This window comes from Carcharodon carcharias, chromosome 17 (assembly GCF_017639515.1).
Source record: "Carcharodon carcharias isolate sCarCar2 chromosome 17, sCarCar2.pri, whole genome shotgun sequence".
Classification (NCBI taxonomy): domain Eukaryota; kingdom Metazoa; phylum Chordata; class Chondrichthyes; order Lamniformes; family Lamnidae; genus Carcharodon; species Carcharodon carcharias.
This window is the reverse complement of record NC_054483.1, coordinates 17805702-17831934: the sequence shown is the minus strand read 5'-3', so window position 1 is coordinate 17831934 and position 26233 is coordinate 17805702. Positions and strand designations below refer to the sequence as shown.

The window sequence follows — 26233 nt, the reverse complement described above, 5'->3', positions numbered from 1 at the left end:
TAAATGAGTAAATAAAGAGAAACTCTTTTCAATAGCAGAAGTGTCAACAGCCAAGGGACACAGAGGCAATGTAAGGAAACACTGCAGGTTGATCTAGAATGCACTGTCTGAAAGGGCTGTAGAGGCAAATTCAATCGTAATATTCAAAAAACAATCGGATAAAGACTGGGATTCTCTGGTCCCGCTTGCTATGATTCTCATTGCAAGCAGGACTGCAAAATCTTGGCAAAGGACTTGAAGGGAAAATAGTTACAAGCTTGTGGAAAGAGCAGGGAAATGGGATTGATTGGATAACACTATCAAAGAGCCAGCATAGGTACAATGGGCTGAATAGCCTCCTGCAGTGCTCTTTCAGTCTATAATTCTGTGCCAATCTTGTCCCCATTCCTGTGACTTCTGCTGGTCGTTGCATGCGTCTGGACAACAAGTGAGGACAGGATCAAACCACACTGTGACTCCCTTCAGAGTAAATAACCTATTCATTGCTGTTGAGGCTCAGTGAGGAAGAATGGCCACCTGGGAGAGGTATTGGCGGGCTGAAGGTGCACAGGGAATATGCATATCAGCAGAAGTTAGTGCCTCCATGACAGTTAGGCAGTTGAATAGACAAAAATAAATAATTGTATTTTACAGCAGAGCTATTTCTGTAAGGTGAAAACAGGCACTTTTTACAATGAACTTGTTTCACCGTTAACTTGATTGAGTGCAATGTCTCTTTAACTGGATTTTCTCTTACTGTGGGTTTAGCTCCAGTAAGGACAAGGGCTCACTGCTAATGTACAGAAAATCTGAAATACATGGCAGATCAGCCAGCATCTGACAGTGAAAAGTGAATGGGTGTACTCAAAATAGGAGTCAGTCTCTTGTTTTTTGATGGATCGACTGTGTATTTCCAGCATTTTAAAGTTTTTAACTCAGTGATTCACCTGTGGGGAGTAACAGCCAAGCTTAGTCCAGTCCTCATCCAGGATGTACACTGACAGACTTTCCAGCAGGGTTCATGCAATAGGCTGTAGAAATCCTAGCTAATGTTTTCCCCACCCTAGCTTAAAGACCTGAGGCCTGTATAGCACCTTACTGCTGACTTAGCTAAGAATAGCTAATACAACCTTATCAGGTGTCCCATATCCATGAAATCCTTTGTAGCCTTGTGTCTTCACACCTCTATAATCTCTGCAATGCTCACCTCTCATCTCTCCCTTCCTCCAGTTCTGGGCCTTTGTACAGTTACCCATTGCCTTCATCCTATCAGACCAGTGGTCACTGTGTCCACCTTTGCTCAGTGGATAACTCACTCATCACTAAGAGAGTGCTGTACTATCTGAGGTGCCGCCTCTAGAATGGGACGTTAAACATCATCTGGCCCCATTTGCTCTTTCCTGTGGACATAATTGATCCCATGGCAATACTTTGAAGAAGAACAGAGGAGTTGTCCCCAGTGCCCTGGCTATTGTTCATCCCCCACTCAACATCACTGAAAAACAGATGATCTGGACATTGTCACATTGTTCTTTGAGGGAGTTTGCTGTGTGCAAATTGGCTGCTGTGTCCAATGCATTATAACAATGACACTTCAAAAGTATTTCATTGGCTGTAAAACCTTTTAGGATGTCCCTAGGTCATGAAAGGCCCTATAGAAATGTATTTCTTTTCTCATTGGCAGCTGTGTTGTCAATCTCTGGAATTCCTTTCCAAAGGCCCTCTGCTAAAGCCCTTCTCCTTAAGACCCTCCTTAAAACTTACCCCTGGTCATCCTATCTCAGTATGTCCTTCGCTCAGCGACCATTGTTTGATTACATTCCCAGGAAGGGCTTTAGGGAGAATTTTATAAGAACATAAAACAAGAAATAAGAGCAGAAGGAGGCCATGCGGCCCCTTGAGCCTGCCCTGTCAGTCAATATGATCCTGACCTCAAGTCCATTTTCCACCCAATTTCCATTTCCCTTGATTCCCCTGGAGTCCAAAAGCTTAACTAACTCAGCTTTAAATATACTCAGAAACTGAGCACCCAAAGCTCTCTGAGGTAGAGAATTCCAAAGATTCACAACATTCAATGCGAAGAAATTTCTACCTAAGCTCAGTCCTATATGATCGGCCCCTTATCCTGAGACTATAACTTCTGGTTCTAGACCCTCCAGCCAAAGAAAACAGCCTCAAAGCATCTACTCTTCCAAGCTCCCTGAGAATCTTATAATTTTCTTACAATAATCTTATAAATTTCAATGGGATCACCTCTTATTCTTCAAAACTCCAGAGAATATAGGCACAATCTATTCAATCATTCATCATTAGACAATTTTCCCACGTTAAAGACATTTGATGAGTCCAAGTTGTTATTGTTGTGGTCACTACTGCTATTGTTTCCATGTGCAATTTTCAGCAAATATCACTGGCTAGTGACCTGTTTGCTTTCCAGGCCCTCAACTAAGTGACGTTTCCTTAGGCATAAGACTGGACAGTGATGGTCAGTGCACTATTTGACTGTGGCGTTCATAACCAAGGTTGACCATGGCTTCTAGTTACAATTGCCCATGCTCACTGCCTGGCAGGGATCATGAGAGCATGATTAGGAGCAGAATCCCAAGGAAATTTCCCCCCTCTCCTTATCAGGATTGCTGCATTAAACTATAATCCTCACCGCCACCTACTGCTATCCTGACCGACAGTAGTGCAGTGAGTGCACAGACTAGCAAGGGAACCCAGGACCCTGACTGACTGAACCAGCTGGGGAGCCAGAAAGTTTGCTCATCTCTTTAAGGAAATCTGTCAGTCAGATTTCTGGAATAATAAGGTGCAGTGAGAGCGCAAGAATAACGCAACAAAGTCTGTCTAGTGCTAGCGGAAATAGAGGGTTAAAATTTAAATTTCAGCTGAGGAGGGACAAGGCTTTCAGCTGTCTAACCACACAGCACTGATCAACTGAGGAAGGAGGCGCAGATGTGTCCTTACTCACATAGCTGTGCTACTTGCTCTCTCCAGCTTCATGCCCAACAGATGGTGCAAATTAGCACAACTCTCATTGGGGGAGGGGGCTGTGAGTTGTCAGTACTAAGAACAATATGAAGGTTTGGACTGCACACCATCAGTATTATGGAAACCAGCACACAGCTGGATTGTACCCCAACCCCCAGAACTACTGAGAACTACCCAGAATTCTATGGGCCTCACCTTGGAGTGAAGTTAGGATACTCCTGCACACAAAGGGTGACAGACTTTTGGAACTCTCTTCCATGAATGTCAATTGAAACTAGATCAATTGTTATTATTAAATCTGAAACGGATCGAATTTTATGTACTGAGGAATATGGGACAAATGCGGATATATCGAGTTAGATCACAGATCAGCCATGACCTCAGTGAATAGCAGAACAAGGTTGCGGGGCTAAATGGCCTCCTCTTATGTTCCAGATGTTACAAGTGGCAGTCTTTCATGCAAAAATGTACTCACCCATGAACCCATCCCCCACCCAGTATCCTTACTGATTGAAATTAAGTGTTATTGTGAAGTTGCTTACTCTTTTTTTTCAAAACTGTCTAACTCCTCTCCTCCCTCAGTCTTTCCTTTCACCTGCAATCTACAGGTTTGTAAAATCAAAGCTCAACTTCACTGAATTACTACCTCTTCATTTAAACTTTTATCTCCCTTAGTTGTTAGAGCCTCTCAGGTATCCAACACTGTGGGCTTTGGTCCTTCACCTTGCTTTTCTCAGCATAAAAAGGGTTTCTTACTTTAGATCTTGAACTCCCTCCTCCATCCCCACCCCCTTTCCATTTCTTCCCCCTTCCTTTTGTTTTTTCCAATAATTTATATAGATTTTTCTTTTCCTACCTATTTCCATTATTTTAAAATCTTTTATGCCCCGCAAGTCTTTCCACCCCACCCCCACTAGAACTGTACCTTGAGTGCCCTGCCATCCATTCTTAATTAGCACATTCGCTTAGATAATATCACTACCTTTAACACCTCTTTGTTCTTTTGTCTGTGACATCTTTTGATTATCTGCTCCTATCACTGCTTGCTTGTCCCTACAACCACACCAACCCCCCCCACTTCTCTCCCCTCACCCCCCTCCTCCCCCACCCCCCCTGCCCCCCCACCTTAAACCAGCTTATATTTCACCCCTCTCCTAATATTCACTCAGTTCTGTTTAAGGGTCATGAGGACTCAAAACGTCAACTCTTTTCTTCTCTGCCGATGCTGCCAGACCTGCTGAGTTTTTCCAGGTAATTCTGTTTTTGTTTCTTCTCAGAACTCCATTGAGTTAATCTTTGGCCTGGGGCTGTGATGTGCTAACAGATAGGACAGCTTGCCAACACTGACTTTCACTCAATTCGAGTCTTTGTCTAGCTAAATAAACCCTAAATAGCTTCGAAAAGGATGAGAGACTGGAGGGCCCTAGCACTTTGACGCCCAGTGAATGTTAGCAAAGGACAAGAGAAAGGTGATGATTATGCAAAAATTTCTTCACCAGTTCCGTGGAGGGATGGATGGGGAGAGGAAATTTGGCAGAAGTTCTAAACACAAATACAGGCTTCACTGGAAACTTCCATTCACATGATCCTCATGGCAGTTCCTTCATTGCAATAATTAATCATTAGGTTTGCTTAATACAGCAATTCTTTTTATAAGCTATTTAGGGTTTGGATTGTCTTACCTTCACTGTGAGAGTAAATTGCCTTGTTTGACCACGTATCCTTTGTGCTGTCAGAGTTTGGTCAACAGTTGGCACAGAGGAGCCGCAGATCTCACAATGTACAACTGACAATCCCGAGGAAGCTGAATTGTTTGTGACATGTTAAAATCAATGGTGTCCGCCATACAGCCCAAAGACTATTTGAGACTACTGCAATTCATTGATGAACCTCAGCAGAAGTTACCTGGAAGTTACAGCACAGAAATAGGCATTTCAGCTTTACTGGTCAATGCTGGTATTTATGTTCCACACAAGCAATTTAGACTCAATTCATGACCTGCCTGAAAAAGGAATGTTGCCCGAACTGGGATTCTTTGCTGTTCCTACTACTTAATTTGCTTTTCCAGAAAATAAGGCAGGAGAAGAGTACTTCCTCAGCTCTACAATCCCCTGATATCTCTGGGCACTAACAGTTCTGGCATCTTGCACGTCTCTGATTTTAATCACTCCACTGCTGGTGGCCATGCCTTCAGCTGCCTTGGCCCTAAGCTCTGGAATTTCCTCCCTAAACCTCTCTGTCTTGTCAACTGTCTTTCCTCCTATAAGACATTCTTTAAAACAGAACTTTTTGATCGAGCTTTGGGTCATCTGTTCTGATATCTCATTTCATGGCTGGGCGTCAAATCTTGTTTCTCACACTGGAAGTGTGAGATGTGAAGCACGTTGGGACGTTTTACAATATTAAAGATATTATACAAATGTAAGTTGTTGTTGTAGCACTAGGAGGCTGGATTATCTCAGTCTCTGTACCGCAAGCGCAATGAGCCTGATTAAAATAGAACTATTACTTAACAGAAGCATTTGTCCTACGTTTTTGTTGTCCTGTGGGGTAAGGCCTAGTCTCTACTTGGCAATTGCCTACAGATGTATAACCAAAATTAGTGTGTGGAAGAATCGTGGGCAGTCCTATCCCTCTCTGTTGCAGTATTCCTGAGACTGGGCATTGGGCAAGGCACAAGTTGGGGATGGGTGTCTCTGACAAAAAGTGTCTGACACGAAAGCAAAATAGAGAAAATTTTCTGTTCTTATTTGTAAGGGAGAAAAAGAAGGCAAACACACGTCAGCATTTGACATCATTGGGGTACTATTATATATTTCTTGACATTCAAATTACTCCCAAAAGAAAATACTAAAATCAGCGTCAGGAGAAATGTAGGGAAAGCAGTAAAACTGCCAGATATCCTGGTCTGAGTTAGGAACAATACAGAAGTGTTTTCTTAAGTTCTATTTTGTAAAAAGATTTCCTTGGTTTAATTTCTCTGAGCATCCTCTGTGAGATGAGTTTTGGAAGCCTCACTGTGGTTCTCTGTGGATATGGCCTAACTGCCCATCTCGTTCAACCCTCAAGGTGGTTCATGAGACAATTTGAAAATTAACAAACAGATGAATAAGGTGCAGTCTTCTAAGGCTGGAGCTGAGTAATACTTTTGAGGCAAAGTTGGACTTTACTCTGTACCTAATCCCTTGCTGTACCTGTCTTGGGATTGTTTTTTTTTTATTCGTTCATGGGATGTGGGCATCACTGGCTAGGCCAGCATTTATTGACATCCCTAACTGCCCTTGTTCACAGAGTATTTGAGTCAACCACATTGCTGTGGGTATGGAGTCACATGTCAGCCAGACCAGGTAAGGACAGCAGATTTCCTTCCTTAAAGACATTAGTGAACCAGGTGGGTTTTTATGACAATGGGCAATGGTTTCATGGTCATCATCAGAATTTTAATTCCAGATTTTTATTGAATTCGAATTCCATGTCGTGGTGGGATTCGAACCGGGGTCAGGTGGAACAGTGTGGAGGGAGCTTTATTCTGTATCTCACCCATGTTTTGAGATTGGCTGCTGCTGACAATGGGTGCTTGAAATAGAAAGTGTTCCATTGCCCAACAGCAACATCCCTTATCTCTAAAGTACAAAGTTCACTAAAAAAGGGAAACAATTCAGCAAAAACAGAAGCAAACGTGACAAACCCCTCCAGTAAACCCTAATTGTTAACCATTTTGCCAGACAGAATCTTTATCTGGCTGATCATTTGCTTGATTCTCAGGAAAAAAAAGTTCATGTACAGAAGGTTAAAGTGCTTGAAAATTCTGTGGTTCAAATTGTCATTGTGACATGAGTGAAGTGCACCACAAAGATTATGCGGGCGAGGAATTTAAATGGATCTCAGCTGTGGGCCCAACTCTTATAAATGTAGATCCAGGACTGCAGGATGTTCACACCACTGCCAGTTCCCAGTATCACCAATTTAATGTTTACATCCATTTGATATTAAATAAACATTGCATACATATTTGAAGAAAAAGAACACGTTCAGAGTATATTTTCCACCCTGTACTGATCCGGCAAAATATGTGATTTATCTTGAGTTAATTATTTCATTAAAGCATGGCTGCTACTTTCCAACATTACCAAGCTGTGGAAAAAGATAGATTAATAATGATGCATGGTGATTTTGTTTGTTGGTGAGTCTCTGGTTCTATTAATAGAAAATAATTTTCTTTGGAAATGTTCAAAAGCTCAGAAAAAAGCTTCAGTGGGTAGGTGAGCTATGTGGGCTGTGAAGGATCTGGGTACCATGTAGTGTGTGTGTTGAATTGGCTGATCCCAGACAGGTAATGGTAAGGCTGATACAATCAACTGAACGTCATTCTTTAACAGAGATCATTCGATAGTGAATAGAAATAGAGCTCGCTATTTTTTCACAACCATTGCAGAAGTCGAAGCCCAGATTATAGCAGTCTGGATAATCAACGTGAGATCTTCTAGTACGGTTTATGTTGAGATGATGCCCTTACTTACAAAGTCATGCAGAGCTGTAAATGTGATCCCTCCACCAGTAAGCAATCGAGTGTTAGACAACTCAAAATTTTCTCACAAGGACAGAAGAAATCAAAGCAGTTGTAGGCCATATAGTCCCTTGAGCCTGCTGCACCATTCAATAAGATTATGGCTGATCTTTGACTTCAATTTCCACTCTCCCGTCCTATTCCCATATCCATCTCTCCAGATGCAGCCCAATTTGGCAAAATGGAATCTCTAGTTCTGGCACTGGATGTTTGCACAATGAACACAGTGTGGGAGCATTGTCACTGGCATGGAGCTGTTAGCCTGTTTCTGTGTTGTAAATACTATGTAAGTATTATACATACATATACTATGTAAGAGTATGTTACGCAGCATGACAGTAGGATTAGTGCTCCAATCTACCCATTGTGCACTCTTAAGGCCATTCTTTCCTTGTAGCAGCATTGATTTGCACTGTTTGCCTGATGGTTTTTCTCTTTTTCCTTCCAGCCGCTGCTGTGAAAAGAAGAGCTGTGGCAATAGAAACGAAACTCCGTCAGATCCCGTCATCATTGACAGGTAGGAAACAGTGTTTCATTTCTTTCAAATGTCCCTCCGAGGGAATGGCAGGAAAGTGTTCTGAGCTGTGTCTGGTCAACCATGGTGTGGTGTTGCATGTTTTCAGGCTGCTGCTTGTGCTGCTGTCGCCATTATGGCATTGGGTTGTGGACCTGTTTCCAATGTGGTGAGTCAAGTTGCCCAGGAGTGACCTTTAGCATATCATTCAGGGCAGGGATGAAAAGGTCATGACATCTAGCCATCAGGCACTGACAGAGGTTACTAGCTGGCGTTGGTGAAGTCCATGTAGAATGGAGTAATAACTGGGCAGGCACTGGTGTGATTTAAGGAGAAGGAGTCACAATAGCATGTGTGGAGTAAAACCACCCATGAAAAAGTGTCCCTTTTGGCAGTTACAGCCATTTGGTATTAGTAATTACAGGGGCTAAGAAGATACTGCAGTGTACACCATTGTTCTGTTGGCTACTTGCTACATAGCAACTGGGCATGACATGAATGTGCCATACACAAATATTGTACCACTGAATTCCAAGTTAAAATGTGGGGGACTACACAAGCTTAAAAAGAAAAGTGATTTGCTTTTTGCCATGGGTTTATTTTGAAATTATTGCTATCATTTAAAATGGGTAAATGAGCCAGTAGACTCGTCAATGAACCTCTATTTTATCCAGTGTCTCTTCCAACTCTTTGTCTTGACCCAAGCCAATAAAAATCAGGAAAAGAAGCAGTTCATTCGTTTTTCACCAGTTAATGAAACTACTTCCCCTGTTATGCTGCCAATCTGCTCATTATATTGGAAGCCAGCTCAGAGCAGATGCTTTAAATCTCTTGAGTCTCCAATAGGGGACCATGCGCCTCATTTGCGTTCCATTGTTGTTGTCTTTATTCCTTTACTGGAGAAGGTTCCAGAAGGTAACTGTTGCAGCATCAGATATTATCGCAGTCCCCTTATTATACCAAGGTTGTCAATGAGCAAAAAGTTGTCAATGAGCAAAAAGGTCAAAGGGGGAAAGGATCCCCTCCAGTCCCTCACTGAAATAGCTACTCTTTCATTGTGAACCTAGTCAGTTTTGGCAGGCTATGGGGCATCAGAGCTGAGGCTGAACCTCTCCTCATTTGACAGTCACACACACACACACACACACACACACACACACACACACACACACACACACACACACACACACACACACACACACACACACTTTCCAACAAAGATCATTGGGTAACATCACTCTGCTTTTCAAGGATTGCAAGTGTTCCATGGAGTTTCTGGAGTTCTAAGGTGGTTGGGACACATGAAGGTTGGACAGAAATCAACAAAAGCGCTGTGTAAAATATTTCTGTGTACAAACAATTAACTACACAAGCTAAACAATGACATAGAAAAAGTGGACTCTGGTAAAGTACAGCACCTGCAATCAGTAACAGAAGCCTTTTGAAACCTCACTTACATTGATGTTAATTGCCAATACCTTGGCTAAGGGCAATTAACAATAAGTAGGCATGGAATCTGGCACTTTGCAGCTGAGCATTGCATTTACCAACTGAGCTAGTGTTGAACCTTACTTGATAATACTGTGCTAACAGTCTTTACATTCCTTTGATTTCAGAGAGGGGTGAAATAGGATTCCAAGTTTTGTAGCTCCTCAAATTGGCCAGGCAACCTTTGCTTCATTTTGTTCTGGAATGACTGATTAAAGCATTGCTACAGAGACTAGGAATGTGAGCAATTTTACTGTCCATTGCCTATTAGCGCACAGAACATTTAATCCCACAGGCACAAGCAACTCAGGAAATATTTAAGGGGTTTTAGATATATTCAGACAAACACAACCTTAGGCAGTGTACTCATCTGGTGACTGTGCTTATATTTTCCCATTTGCAATGTTTAAAAGGGAAAGAGATGTTGTCAGAGTTGTTTGGTTAACTGTGGCATGGAAGAGGTACTTGAGAATACACACAATGGGGCTGAATTTCAATTATAGTGCAATTTCCTGATTGGGGAGGGTTGTTGGAAGGAAACATTGATGGATACATTGTGCATCCAAGCTTTTTTTTTGACATTTATTCATTCATGGGATGTGAGCATCACTGTCAAGACCAGCATTTATTGCCCATCTCTAATTGCCCTTGAGCAAGTGGTGGCAAGCCACCTTCTTGACCCACTGCAGTCCATGTGGTATAAGTACACCCACAGTGCTGATAGGGAGGCAGTTCCAGTGACCATGAAGAAATAATAATATGTTTCCAAGTCAGGATGGTGTTTGACTTGAAGGCGAACTTGTCGATGGGGTCTGCTGCCCTTGTTCTTCTAAGTGGTAGAGGTGGTGTTGAAGAAGCCTTTGAGACTTGCTGTAGTGCATCTTGTAGATGGAATGCACTGCAGCCACGGTATGGGAGTGGTAAAGGGAGTGAATATTTAAGGTAGTGGATGAGATTCTAATCAAGCTGGAAGATAAACATTGGAAGGGAAGTATGGGCACCCCACAGCAGCTGGCAATGGGTGGCAGTATTTCTATAGGGTCAAAGGAACATTTACGTTCATCAAAACCCCACAAAAAATCATGTCACAAAGGTTCTTCCACCATTGTTGCAGTTAGTTAGGTTGCTCTGTGTCAGGTTCCACTGGGCAGAATGTGTGTAGCACTTGTTCTGTCCAGTGGTATGTGAATAACAATTCAAGGTCCTATGACTGGGAAAGGGCAGTGTTTAAATATTTGAATAAAGCTTCCACCTGTTTCAAGCTGAAATGCCACCACTGAGTTCTCAGGCAACCAATATGATTTTTTAAATTAAAATTACATTTCCCTTCTTTATAGCACAAACAAAGTGGTGGACAGACAGAATTGGCTTCCAATGTCCCCTCCAAAACTGAGCTATAAAGACCATGAAAATCCCAGGCCCAATAATCCACGCTGAATTAGGGCATCCCAGTTTGCCTAGTAGTATGGACATTGCCAAATGAAAAATGTCAACTCTAGTTGGGCATTCAGAAAGCTGCTCGGAAGGTGCGTCTGGCAGCCATTAACAACTGCATCCTGAGGTGCTGTTATGGTACATAATAGGTTTTTAGTTAAGATGAAAATAAGTGAGGCCAAAGGGTTAATGCAACAGAGTAACTTGTGTGCTTTTAGCAATTAGCAAACCAAACTATATTACATTAAGCAACCATTACCTCACACAATCATATAAAAAAACAGGTTTCGTCTTTTGTTTACATTGAACTAGTGTACTTCTCTTGATATTTTCTGTTCATGCAATTTAACTAAAAACACATTGTTCATCCTGCGGTACTCAATGATCCTGTTTCACGCTTACATTTTTGTACATCAAGAGTTTTTTTGGACAAACCATTAGCCAAGTCTTATTTCCCTTGTAGCTGCATTTGAAATTAACCAACATTGCCATCAAGGCAGGAGTCAACCCCAACTCTTTCCAGTTGGGAAATGAAATAACCAGATGTCTCCAAGCTCAAACTGAACACTGGGAAATGGCTGAAATAAAGTTTTCCTAATTTTTTTGAGGAACCCCAAGAGAATTACTGTCAACAAGAAAATCTGACCCAACACAATACATCATTTAAGAAAAACAAGGAACTTTATTTGACTTTCTACCAGTCCATTAACTACTGCGGAACCTGTGAGTGCCAGTATTTGCATGAATTGGTGCACAGTGTTCAAAACGTACCCAAATGTATGTCTACAAATCATCACCTCAGTCCAAAACAGTACAGAATTGGGTTTGTGTCAGGTCTAATGATGTTTAACATGAGGTTTTTGCAATTTGTGTCTGACTCCCTGATAGTGAAACTTTATTGGGAAGCAAAGACAAAGGATTCCCACATAATCTTACATCCCAATCCTGTCCACTGCCCACATTTGGCCTCACGCATGAAAGGTTAGTCAACACGATGGAACCCTTCTGCTCTACTCTGTGATCATATGAGTAGGAGCTTTGAGATGCATTTGCTGGCCTTCTTAACAATTTTGAAAAAGTGGACTGGCATCGTCCTCAAAATAAAGCATTTTATTTCTTCTTGTCCCAATTCTCTCCCCTCCAATTTTCTCCCCTGCTCATGGAATGTACAGAAGACAGAACATTTAGCACAATTAGACAATGCGGGTCCATATTCTTCATATGAGCCTCCACCCAATCAAACTACCTATTCCCACTCTGTCCCCTTCCGGCATACATCAAGCTGCCCCTGAATATATCAATGCTACCTGCTTCAAACTCTCTAAGTGCCAGCAAGTCAGACATTTTCGCCACTTTTTGTGAACTGATATTTGGTCTGGTCAGTGCCACGCACACCCTTATGGGTACAGCTAGGCAGTTAGATTTGGATTTTTCTCATCAGTTACTGGGATAGTGCGGAACTTCCAGCTTCAGTCGTAATCCTATCTCATTTTGCTGGCTAATGGTTAATTTATTATTTAGGGCATCTCCAAAGGCCCTTCCTGCTCAGAAAAGGTATGGTGTCAAGATGCATTCGTTGCTCTTGAGGACAGGCAGACCAACCTCTGAATAAAATGCAGAATCCTTCAAAACAAATCCTTACTTCAAATAATTGTTGTGAAATAATCTTCCAGTCCTACAACTCTCAGAGATCTCTACGTTTCTGTAATTCTAGCCTCTTGTGCATCCCCTTGATTTTTATCTCTCCATCATTGGCAGCCGTTGCTGTCAAGTCCCTAAATCTCTCTTCCCCTCAACATCCCTTTTCTTCTTTAAGATGGTCTTTAAAACCCACTTCTTTGACCAAACCTTCAGTCATCTGTCCTAATTTTTTTAATCTTAATTCATGGGATATCGTTGGCTAGGCCAGCATTTAATGCCCATCTCTAGTTGTGCTTGAGAAGGTAGTGGTGAGCTGCCTTCTTGAACCACTGCAGTCCATGTGGTGTATGTTCACACATAGAGCTATTAGGGAAGGAGTTCCTTATTAGGTGTTGCTTTGTTTGATAACCATCCTGTGAAGCTACTTGGGACCTCTCACTTTATTAATGGCACTATGCACTATGTACTTGCAAGGTCTTAATGTGGAAATATGGAGAGGAACATTAGCATCCAAAGAAGTTAAAATAGGCTTCAATTGTATTTACAGACTAGCTTCTGCTGCCAAAAATCTCTGAATGCCCCTTTGAGATAGGCATTGCTTTTGGGAGGATGAGGTTGTGACTGAGGAAAATGGGACCAAGTGCCATCCTCCTGCTTCATTTGTATATGGCGAAGCAGGCAAACAGTGCAATGAGTGCTCTACACCCAAGGAGGGGAAATAGAAAACTCTGGGTAACATTTTGAGAGGCACAGCTACAGTGAAAGGCCTGTTTTGTCTACCATTGTCCGCCCCTCTACTACACCAAAATTGGGTGGCATTCCAGAGGAAAATCCAGCTCCGAGTGTGATCACTGTGGGAGGGCATGACAACCGAACCTGATCCTGTTGTTAATCAACATTCACATGATGCAAGCAGCAATCAGGAGTGGGAATGAACCCTGGCTGACTTTTCCCCTCTCCAGCCCAAACTTGCTGAGATTAATCGTTGCTTTCCTGCTGCTAACTAAGCCCAGGCTGGGCAGTCTATCTGGAATTTTCTCAGCCTGTATGATTCAGTACCATACTGGATAGATGCAGTCACCAACTAAACTCCAGGCAGACATCACATGAAGGTTGGCATTGAGTTGGAGACCATCACTTCTCGCACTATTGAACTCAGATGCCAATATGTCCTTCTCTTCCTCTCTAAATTTATCAAAACCATTTTGGTCAGTGCTTCTCTGAATTTTCCTGTTTTGTTCTGACGCAAGTTCCAAATACACCATCCTAAAAACTCTTTCTTCTTCTTGAATCATTGCCATGGTGAAATCAAGACCAGTCAAATCATTATCTACACTAGTTTAGTCATTTTCAGGAACTCCTTCCCTCTTACAGTCCTCTTTTCCTTTCCCTTCCCTATTTGCTCTAAAACCCTGAGCCTGGCAATCATCTGTTTGATGAACTACCCCCTCCCCTTCTCTTCGGCTCTCTGAGCCTCGGTGCTATTCTGCACTTTGGGCCTCAGGCTTTCACCTGGGTTTCTCAATAAACAGACTCCTATGGGCATTGCTGCAGGGAATAACATGAACCAGATCCGACTGGCACATATTGGCAACCCATCCATCACTTAAGCTTAACCTTTCTAAACAGAATAAAACTCTTTGTGGAAAAGATTAATGAAAACAAATTCCTGTGTTTCAAGAGCCAAGTGGTTTAAATTTCTCTCTTCGAAAATATGGCTTGAATCACGAAACATCTGACTGTTATAAAGTGGAATGAGAGTGTAGAATAAAATATTCAGATACTTTTTCATCAATACATTATCCCTTGATTAAACATGAAAAAATTAAATCTCCATATTTTTTCGAAAATAGTATCGCAAGCTGGCTAGCAACTGTGTAGCTTGAAGTTCCACAGTGTAGCTTTATTGAAGTGTGCTTATTACAGCTCTCCCAATGGCTCAGGGAGTAAATGCATTATCTGATGGAGCTTTAGGACCTAGAGGCTACGAGGTCCGTAGTTTTAATCCCTGGTTTCTGCTGAATTGGAAAACCAATTGGCCTATATTCTTGGCTTGCGTGCTGCCTGGGTTGGGGAAGGAAAGAAAAGCAGCCAGGGTTCTTATGCCAGGTTTATTACCCAGTAACTGTGTGGGGATATGGAATGCGTGTTTGTGGATGTGCCAGGACATGTGTGGATATATGTCAGGAGATGAGAAAGTTTTGCCGTGATATATTTTCAGTAATGAATGGTCACTGTCTAGCCCCCACTAATGAAGACTGCTGCTCGGATGAGAAACAGATGCTCAGATGAACTCAATCAGCGCCTTCAGGACAAGGGGAAATAAAATGGGAAAACATGGCTGTTGCTTTGATGGTGACATGGGCTGTATATTCCCCTCACTTTTGGGCTTAAATACAAATTTGGACATGAAACATTCTAAGCTGGAACCGTACCATTGGGATGTAATTTCAAAAGAAATTCAGTATGTGGGATTTCAACTTCAGGCTTGTGATGCTTGTCATGATGGACTTCAAATGATATGCAACTCCATACCCAGCCCCAATAGGAGCAGGACAGAGGGAAAAAGTGAAAGCCTTCACTGATTTCCCTTCTTCTTTATCAATGGAGAACTCACCTAACATTGCCACACCTGGAGATTGGAAAGTCTACATCTGTAACTTGCTTCAGTCCTAACCCCCAGCTTAGACCCTTTGCCTTCAGGCACTGGCATACTGTTTGCTCCTCTCTTCCACCACAAGCAAGTTCAAAGCAACTTTCAGAAAAGAAATGGATTTACACTTGAAAATGTGTAGGGCTATGGGGAAAGATCAAGGGGATGGAACTAATTGGATAACTCTTCCAAACACACAATGGGCCAAATGGCCTCCTTCTGTGCTTCTATGATACCACACACCAGTGTAGTCACAAATGAAGGCATCGGGGAGCTTTGTGTTTCAGAGCAAGATGTCTGAGACCGGTCAGATTTTACAATAACATTTATCAGACAAAGAACTGACTATATTAGGACAAATTGCAGCAAGATATCATTTCCTTTGTCCATAGGGAGCCCTGCAGGATGATATTTTGTGAAGGGGAGTCGGCGGGAGGGCACGGGGGAGCAGAAATTAAACAAAGACACAAGACTAATCAAACGTTTACCCTCACAGCTTTCCAAAAATATTCCGCGGAGAAGATTGAAGTGCTGGGAATTGCCCACTACTATGTCTGATACGTGGTAATAACCCCGTATAATTACTCAGGTATAAAACTAATTGGAAATATTGCAAATGTCAAGCAAAACTGGCATTTAAGCACAAATTCTGTGATGTTAATTGCCGAACAGGTGCGAGTAGGAATCTAAATGAGGGACATGATTAGAGGAGCCCACAGAACAAATGTGGCCTGTGATTGAGTCAACCACATAAATTATTTAGCAATCTAGGCGACCAGCAAAGGTCATGTTGATTTAACCTTTTGTTTGTGACAGGAAGTAGAGTACAAATACGTCACCCCAACCCCCGCCTTCCCCATCATTCCTGCCCCCACCTCACTCAAGCAGCCAGCAGAGCCCCGCTGTCATACAGTGCAAATAACAATTCCAACTCTTCAGGCACCATGTGAACCTTATGTTCGTTTACTTTTTTTCATTTTTCTGCTTCAAGCGCTCTCCCTCCTCTTGTAAATTGGAGCGGTTGTATGACCGTTACAGTTAACTTCAACCTTCCTGAATAAGGGAGAAGGAAAGGCAGAAAACATGCCTGTTCCCATTTACTCTTCCGTAGCTCCCCGCTAGCAAGTGACAGCTGCGGGCATTGTTGAGAAAAGGATCTGGCTCTGTTGCAATGCGTTTCACGGCCGAACAGCTTGCTGATATTCAGCGATTTGGCTCACATATTCGGAAAGGCCGGTGAAGGTCAGATAATGGATGGTGGCTGGTGCTTGTGGAACAGACCCAGAAATCATCTATGCCCTGAGGAGGGAAAGGGGCATATTTGTAAAGGGCTCCTTCCATTTTTTTTCCCAAACAAGGCAAAGCATAATGTAGGAGGCTCAAAGTCTGATTAGTATATCTGACCATTCCATTCCAATTTCTGTACAAAATACATTTGTGCCAATAATTGAGAGTTCTTTTAAAGAAATCTGGGTGAAACACACATACATGTCATGCTCTTGATGATTTCAACAAGGAAAAGTGATCTAACAACATGCTTCAAATAAAACCATTTTGTGTCGTTCAGCGAATATAGAGATTGAATTCCCCATACCAATCTTATAACAAAGTCCCAATCACCTACATGTGCCAAGAAAGGACCAAACACTGACATACATGTAGATGATTTGATCTTGACATATGCCAGTTTTAAATCTTCTCCATGCTTAGCAACTTAGTCTACCTCTTTGGGATTGCATTTCTGCAAAGGTTCTGCTCCTGGCTGGTCCAAACTTTGGTGGAAGAGCCACGGTATTCTCAGAAAAAGAGGGGAAATGCTGTTAATGTGTGATTTCCTTTGTTCCTTATCCATCCACCAACTTTCTGTCCACATTGCCTACTTTTCACTGAGACCATATGCCTCATTTTGCTAATAAGCGTTATCTGAGACATCTTATCAAACAGTTTCTGAAAATAATCTAAACTAATCTAAACCTTATCACATTCCCTTTATCTATCCTAGCTGACATCATTAAAAATTTCCCGTTGAATTTGATGAGTATAGATTGCCTTTAACAAGTCCGTACCTACTAGTTTATCCTGAATTGTGAATTCTAAGAGTTCTTTTGCAGCTGACACTAGACTAACCTGATTTATCATGCTCACCATTCTAGTACGAACATTTTACACTGACCATTCTCCAGGTGAGCAACACAATTTGCATATTCAATACTAATTGAACAATAGTGGCCAGATCTTCTGTTATTCTTCTCCATATTTCTTGAACAGGCCTGGTTGCATGCTACTAGAGCCTGGTTATTTCTCACCTTGAGTTCTGCTCATTTGATTTAGAATTGATTCTTTTTTGACATAGTTCAGGCAAATTCTTCATTTCTTGGACCTACCTTCTTCTGGTCGTCCAGCTATAAGTTTGGACTTCTATTCTTTGTTAGCCAACAGCCATTTCAAGGTCCCCTCAATCCTGCTTACAAGTGAACTCCACAGTAATAGAGATTCCTGCCCGTCAGACTGTAATTCTGGACGGATACCTAGTCTCCCTTTCTTGACCTCAGTTTAACCATTTCACCAACTTTCCCCATTTCTATAACTCAGAACTCCCTGAGTCATTTGTACTAATGCTTTTTGCTGCCACTTGAGATCTGAGTCCATTATTTTCTCTTTTGGTGTTCTCGGCCTTTCTCTCTACTCCCAACCATCTCGCTTCCCCAATCCCAACACCTACCTATTGCTAATCTTCAGTCAACCTTCTCTCTGGCCAAAACAAAAACAGAATTACCTGGAAAAACTCAGCAGGTCTGGCAGCATCGGCGGAGAAGAAAAGAGTTGACGTTTCGAGTCCTCATGACCCTTCGACAGAACTTCGACAGTTCTGTCGCAGGGTCATGAGGACTCGAAACGTCAACTCTTTTCTTCTCCGCCGATGCTGCCAGACCTGCTGAGTTTTTCCAGGTAATTCTGTTTTTGTTTTGGATTTCCAGCATCCGCAGTTTTTTTGTTTTTATCTCTCTGGCCATATGTTTGAATTCCCCTTGAATGTATCTCTCTCGACAATTTCAGGCACACCCATTGTGATGCCCATTGCTACATGTTAAAGAACAACAATCGCAACTTCCCATTTTCCAGTCTAATTCACCATCTTGCTCAGCACTTCTTAGGGTCGATCTCTCCACTCCTCACATTATCGATCCTCTGAATCACAGACCCCTTCGTATTTCACTCCAGAATATCTGATCACTCATGCACAAACTTTTGTCATCCATGATTTCATTGTGGATGGTTACATCAACATCCCCAGCAGACAGAAGTATGGTCCAAGGACAGGGAATTCTTCATCAACCCTGCACTTTGCAGAAGCTACCCTGCCAAGCTACATATTACATCACCTGACTGTCGAAACAACCTCAGCCGAGTGGCCTTACCTCTAACTCACAGCTCCACTGTTCTGGCGATACTTCAAGCCTTTCCTTTAAAATCCTTCTTAATGCCTTTCACTCCCACACATGGAGCAACAGTCGCTCATTTCAAATTACTGCCCTCAAAGCACTCTCTGAGGGAAATAATTGTATAAATACAAGTCTTTCCTTGTACACAATGCACTCTTCCCCCTCCCAAAACCCTCATTGCACCATCTTCTACTTCAAGATATTAATTTGCAGCATCTCAAAATCAAGGGATCCCTTGGTACTTTTCCCCTCCTAAAATCTGCAAGTGTTTTAAAATCTTCCTCTTCCCTTATGATTAGAACTTGATGTATCTCACCCCCTGCCCTGCTCTTTTCAGCCTTGATGGTGTTATCATGGTGTCACCTTGGCTTTCACCCAGCTTTCTCAATAATAACAATAAAGAGAAAACATCTTGAGTCTCACACCTGCCTCCAAATCATGACTCAGTGGGTAGCACTCTGGCCTCTGAAACACAAGTTTATGGGTTCAAGTCTTACTCCAGAGACTTGAGCACAAAATCTCAGCTAATATACCAGAGTGGTACTGAGGTAGTGCTGCACAGTTGAGGGTGTCATCTTTCAAGTGAGACATTAAACTAAAGCCCTGTCTTCTCTGTCAATTGGACGTAGAAGTTCCCATCACATTATTTGAATAAGATCAGGGCAGTTGTCCAACATTAAATCAAACCTGGATTATCCAGTCATTATTTACACATTGTTGTTTGTGAGAGCTTGCTGTGCACAAATTGGTTTCTATGTATAATGACTGAAACATTAACTACTTTCCAAAAGTACTTCATTGGTTACAAAGCACTTTGGGATGTCCTGAGGCTATAAATGCAAGTCTTTCTTTATCAGATGCCTATCAATGGTGCAGTTAGCTGTCAGTAAAATAACTTGCTGAAGCGAGGTGCATGAATGTCAGGAATGGTCATATTTGATGCACAGGCTTGTTTTCTTTCTTTTTCTCCTTGCCTGTCAGCCTCTCTGCAGCCACCAGGGAGCTGCTGAAGCTCAGATTTCACTGTCTGTGCATTAACCAGATCTTACAGCAACCCACTATCACAAGGCTTACTCTGAAATTAAGGGATTCAAAGAAATCTTGACCGAACTATTGCTTCTGCACAGTTTTCATGGTTTTCAGTGTTTTCTGTATGGAATAATGTTTGTGAAGATTGAGACACAAGCTGGAATCAAATCAGGGTTCAGATGATTTATATATAAAATAATAGTTACCCAGGAGTCAGGTAAGGCTGGAATCTAAATCTGAGGTTCAGATGGTTTGTACCTATAGGGTACCAGGATTAAGATACAGGCTGGAATCTTAGTTGAGCTGTTTGGACTGATTTGCATAGAGTTTTTGAAGAAGTTCGTAATGTAAATTCTAAACAATATTGTTCTGAAAATTAAGGTCAGAGACACCTCTCAGTACTTCTCCCACGCCATCCTGACATGAATTATCTAACAAGCACCTGTCCTTTTCTATCCTATAGCCAATGTTTTATCTATTCGCAAGTTTTAGCCTGAATCCCCACAGATTTGAGCCTTTCATGCGGAACTTTATCAAATGCATTTTTGAACGTCTAAGTACATGATGTCGTATGATTTACCATTAAGTTTGTCACTTGCTTATATAAATTGAGGAGGTTGGTCAGACAGTTGGTCATTCTCCGCTTAAGCTCCATGCTGCTATTCAAGTCTGCTGCATAATGCCGTATGCAGATATTGGCTCAGCCCCTCACGGTTGAACACCCCGCCAAAAATTCACTCTCCAGGTTGACACATGATAATTTTGGAAGAGAGTGTGTCCCGTGCCTCTTCAACGCTATTCCTTTGAGAAAAGGAGGTAAATCACAGCAGTCAATGTTGAATTTCTATCTAAATAGCCAAGCAATTTACCACCAATAGAAGATTGACACCAGGATTAAATAAAAGTGAAATTGCGCACAGCCCTCACAGTTTGTTCAAAGAGTTGTTGTCAAGGCCATTCTGCACAGACCCAGAGCTGGTAGGATTTCACACGTGTCTTACAGGATCTAATTGAATCCAACTTGCCAAATTGGAGCCCTGCCAGGATTACTGGCAACTGCCAGAGACCTTGTCAATAGGATCGCTCTGTCATTTGAAGCTGCACAGCTGAGAAAGCCAAGATCATTGATAACTAGACAGTGATTGTAGCCATCACATTTGTTGTGTGTTAGGCAGGGTTTGTAAATCAAACAGAGGCTTGGGAGTCCCTTAGAGAGTCCCTGCCTTTTACTAGTTGCATTCCACGCCTGTGATCCCCCAGCCTGTGTGTTCCACTTGTATGTGCTGAGACTTCTCAGCACCATCAGAGGCCCCAGGTCCCAGAAATAGGTCGGAGAGGAGGAGACTACGGCAGGACCGTGATTTGTGGCACTGGAGGTCAGGAGTGACTGGTCAAAGAGATTGACACGATTGACCCCCTTCCTTGCTACACTGCCCCTAAAGTGTAAAATAGGGCTCTGGAGACAGTGTGCGGCCTTTTGAAAACCAAAGTTTTTTACCTTTTACTTGCACAGGAGGCATAAAAAGATATTTATTGGGCTCCATTCTGCCAGGCTTGATGATACCATCGGGACCAATATTGATGCAGGATGTTTGTCATTTATGAATTTGCACTGGATTTTGTGTGGCAGACTGATTGCTTTATGCAGAAGGTGGATGCAGAGTGGCATTTGACAATAATTTAGTGGCATAAGGCCAGTTTTGGCTGGCCAGCCCTCGGCTTTGAATGCTGGTACCTTTCATTGAAAAATACATTGGAGAGATGGCTCATAAAGTAAAATTTATGTTAAAAAAAATCTCCATTTTGGAAGTCTGGGACTGGGATAAACTGAATTTAATTGGCAATGCCACAAAAACAGTCTTTAAATAGTTTGTAATTGTGGTACTGCGTCTCAGCACGGCAAGATGATAAGAAACAGGTCTGGAGGCATCCTTGTCTGGTGATGGTCAGGGAAAGGTGAAAATGAGTGATCAAGTAGGGAGTGTGAAGTGGTGTGTAAACTTTTCCACAACATTAGTGAGAGACATATTATCTGATCATTATTATATGGTTATTTGTGGGAGCTTGCTCTGTGCAGATTGCTGTATTTCCTAAATTAAAACAATGCCTGAACTTGAAAAGTGTTTCATTGGCTGTAAAACACTTTGAGACGTCCTAGCTTGAAAGGCACTACATAAATGCAAGCCTTTCTCTTTTTGAAAACAACGTAGGCCGAGGGATGGATTAATTTTGGAACATGGGTTAACTTGATGTGCTAGTACACCAGCCAAGGTAGAAGTGGGCCGCATAAACTAGGGCACCAGTCTGTGATGTGTGCACTGATCTCAGCTATCTGCTGACAACGGGGGCACCATGATTGGCAGCACATTTACCACAGAGCCAGCCATCACTCTCTAGGTTTATGAAGCCATCTGTAGCCCTAGACATTAGACAGCCCAAGAACTCACTGCTGAGTGACTGCCAAAGAATTTCTAAATTAGTGACTCTAAATGTGTATTTGATCGGAGAGATGTTCTCCTTACAGCTTGCTGCTGTTGCTAATCAATTAAAATATTCTACTCCTTTCTTAATTTTAATAAACTGACTTAACAGACACCTTCTGTCCACAAACCTTTCTGAAAAACACACATAAGGCTCTATTGATCCCAGTTTAACTTCAAGACTGAGTATTGATCAGTGGAGATTAACCTCCGAGAAACTTTCAATCAATTCCCTTTGGAGAGTCTAACACTTCCAAGTTGCTCCCCATCATTAAACAGAGAGAGCCAGGGAGATAGAAGACTTAAAGCTTGATTCCCAGGATTAGGGAGAACACATTGCTGATTGGAGGAGTCCTATAACAATGTGACGGGAGATTTGGATTCTGATTCCATTGGGCAATCAGCATCCAGCTGTTCTTGTTAGTACATTTCCCCATTTTTCTTGAGGGCACTGATGCCTTTGGGGGGACAATTCCACAGTTATTGGCTACTCTCCAGGGTCCTCAGTCTCTATATTTCATGTTTAAGTCTTGAATCTGGATGATGGTCAGATATTCAACTACAGGGGGCATTACAGTGAAGTCTAGTCCTTAAACAGTAACGAACTGGCTCTTGATGAAGGAAAGACATCACCTTATATTGCCATTGTATACACCCCTAAAATTAACATGGACGCATATAGGCTCCTCATGCCCCACCTAGTGTTGGCTAAAACAACACTGAGTGACATTGCTCAGCCCAAAAATAGTTTCTAATTATGTTGTCTCAGTCTCTTTCTTCTTTGTCAAATGGATCTCCCGAGTTTCATCGTAAAGAATTTAGCTATCCACCCATTTCTCAATGTCAGACATTAGTAAATTCACTGGAAGCAGATTCCCTATTCCTCGGTCCGCATTTCTGCCCAATCCCCAATTTTGGAATGAGTGTCCTGCCTATTCCTTTGCTTTCTGTAACCTTTACTCTGGGAACACCAGAGTTCCTGCCAAAAGTTCCACTGGGACTGGGATGAAAAATATTTGCCTCTGTATTGCTTTTATGGTTTCCAAGGTAAGGAAACTTAGCCAGTTTAATATTAGTAATCTTACTGTTCTCAATAAGGCAAATCACAGATTGATAAGAACTGCACCCCCCACCCCACACCCCCCCCACCCCCTCCATTCTCAAATCTCTTGAAATTGTTCCAGAGTGCTTGTTATTAAGCATCCTTACATTCTGTTAATTTCTAGGACTGTTTTCAAATTTAGTTCCTCTAACTGCTGCCAGTGTAGACACAGGCATTCTGTACTCTTATTGAAGCATTTAGAAAGTATGTGCCACATCACCATCGTGAGGGTCTGTCGGGAAATAATCCCAGAATTGCTTCACATGAACGCCCATAGTAGCTACATTATGGTGTAGCAAGTTATCCTCGGCGTTGTTGGCAAATGATTATGAGCCCAACTCTGTGATCGTAGACCCCTGAAGCTAAGAACAGTTTCTCTGGCTTGTTTATTTTGCTTCCTAATTCTTCTATTGTTAAATGTGCAGTTAGTACTGAGCCATATGCCTGTAAGCAATTGGGTTTCCATCTTCAGCCTGTGAAAAGCTAGTCCATCCCAGCTAGGATGGGAGTAGGAATACCACCTTTGGCTTCAACTCCCCTAATATCAGGCAGGTCCCCCAGCACTGTTATCCACTGCTTTGCTACAAGGTTCATATGTGTGAGCCTTGGGCCTTGGGTGAGAACAGGATTAAGTTCAGCTGTGATGCACCCCAAGGTTAAATATCCTGCCTCCTCAATACATGTGAAGAATGGAAGAAGCAAAGGATTTGCATTTTATGCAACACCCATTCACAGCCTCAGGATCTCTCTTAGTTCCTCACAGTCAATTAATTGCCTTGGAAGTGTAGCCGCTGTTGTTATGTAGGCAACTGCAGAAGACAAATTGTGCAAGATCTCACAAACAACAAATTAGATTAATGCTCCGATAACCTGTTAGCCAGGACACTGGCGAACACTTCTGCTTGTCTTTGAATGATGTTATGGGTTCATTTAAATTCATCCGGGAGGGCAGACAGGGCCTCAGCTTAATGTCTCATCTGAAAGACGACACCGTCAACAAAACAGCACATGCTCAGTATTGCAGTGAAGCCATTGAAGTGGGGCTTGAACTCAACCCTGTGACAGAGAGGCGAAAATGCTACCAATAAATGACCAGTTAAATGGGACATAAGCAATGCCTATGTGACTGTAGCCCAACAACTCTGAGGAGAAGAAAGTGAAGGTAGCTGAGGTTTGAGTCACTCCATCTGCTTTTTTTAAATGCTGCTTTTGTGGTTGAATAGAAATCAAATGCAACAGGCAATGTGAGCTCCTAATGCAAACACGCCAATTGTCTGGAAGCTGATACCCATCAATAAGTTCCATCTGGAAACACTTGGTGGAATGTAGTGATTGATCCTCAGTCCTGAAGATCTCTGCAACGACTGCCGTTGACCCGACAGTCATCCAGCTTCATCCCTGTGCTTTCAGCATGTCCATTTCTAGAATGAATGTCAGCAAAGATTGGATAGACTGGTGTTGTCTCCTGTGGAGCTTGAGGAGAGATTTAACTGAGGCATTTAGAATTATGCAGGGCCTAGAGAGAGGGGAAGGAATCTATTTTGTTTAGTAAAGAGGTGAAAAACCAGGGGACATGGACTTAGAGTAACTGGTAGAAGGATTCAAAGGAATTTTAGGATAAATTTTGTCACTCAGCAGATTGCAGGTGTCTGGAACTCACCGCCTGAAAAGGTGGTTCAGAGAGAAACTCTCATTTATAAAACACGTGGATATGCACTTAAGCGCCATAATCTAGTGGATTTTGGTCCAAGGGGTGGTAAATGGGATTAGGCTGGATAGCAATTTTTCAACCGGCATGAGATGATGGGCTAAATGGCCTCTTTCTGTGCTGTAAATTTCTATAATACACATGATAAAAATGACATAGCTCAGACAGGTTAATCCCAAAGTCAGAGGGAAGAGCTATAAGCAACAAAAATCGATATTGCAGGATTCTTGAGCCTCAAAAGGGAATTTCACAGATATAAATTACTTGATCAAGACAGTAGACTTAGAACATTACTTTTCTGACACACCAAATCAACAAGACAAGGGTAGGTACAGGGTCAGGGTAGCACAGAGAATATTTCAGACAGATTCCAGTAAGTATTTTTTTTCATAGGTGGAACATGTTGCCAGGAAGGACGACTGAGGCCAGACACTGGACCCATTTAAAAAAGAACTAGAACGGAAGCCAATAAAGTTGGGATTCGTGATCAAGTGAGCTGAAGGGCCTCCTTGTGAGTGTCCGACCCCCATGTACTGAAGGCCCTGACAACAGCTTTCAGTTCCATATCGTTTTCTCAGACAAATAACCCTGAACTAGTGGCAGGAGTCCAATAAGCTATATTTAGAATGGGTTAAGTGCACTGAATGCACACCCTTATTATGGTACATCATTGTTAAGGTTAATGCACCATGATTAGTACAGAGCCAAGGAGTGATGGTAAACAGGTAACCCACCTGATCCCTCAAAGTAAGTCACAGATAATGAGCACAACTCTGAATTCAGTAGAAATGAAAAGAAATCTCAACAAATTCTGTCTTTCATCCAATCCACTTCCCCTGCTCCTCTCCTTCGGAAGGTATGGTTTTGAGAGACAACCCAACATCACAATCTGCTACCCTCAGCTAAATGGCTACCTTTCAAGAATGAGTGTCAACTAGCTGTTTGATTATAGGATGTGTCAGAGCTGAACTTAATTGTGCCCCCACGTGACAACCACTCTTTAGCAGGTGTGCTTTGACAGGGATCAGGATCAGAAACATTTGCTAATTTTTCCTCTCCCTGCCCAGAGGTGCTGAAAACAACTGTAATGCTTCAATGGTGAAGTGACTTGATCAAGGTCTTTCAGATAATGAAAGAGTTTGGTAGCGTAGAGGTAGGGAGATCAATGGAGAAAAACAGTAATAAGAGCTATAAATATAGC

At 42.2% G+C, this 26233-nt stretch overlaps 1 protein-coding gene across 4 annotated transcripts in view; it reads left to right on the top strand.

Moving 5' to 3' along the window:
* The window catches only part of LOC121289728 (transcription factor COE2), a 260228-nt gene that overhangs the window by 24210 nt on the left and 209785 nt on the right, over positions 1 to 26233 (top strand). For all 4 annotated transcript variants that reach the window (XM_041209384.1, XM_041209387.1, XM_041209385.1 and 1 more), the window contains one exon: positions 7989 to 8057. In XM_041209384.1, the coding sequence (XP_041065318.1) occupies positions 7989 to 8057 (69 nt within the window). The remainder of the gene's footprint in view (positions 1 to 7988; positions 8058 to 26233) is intronic.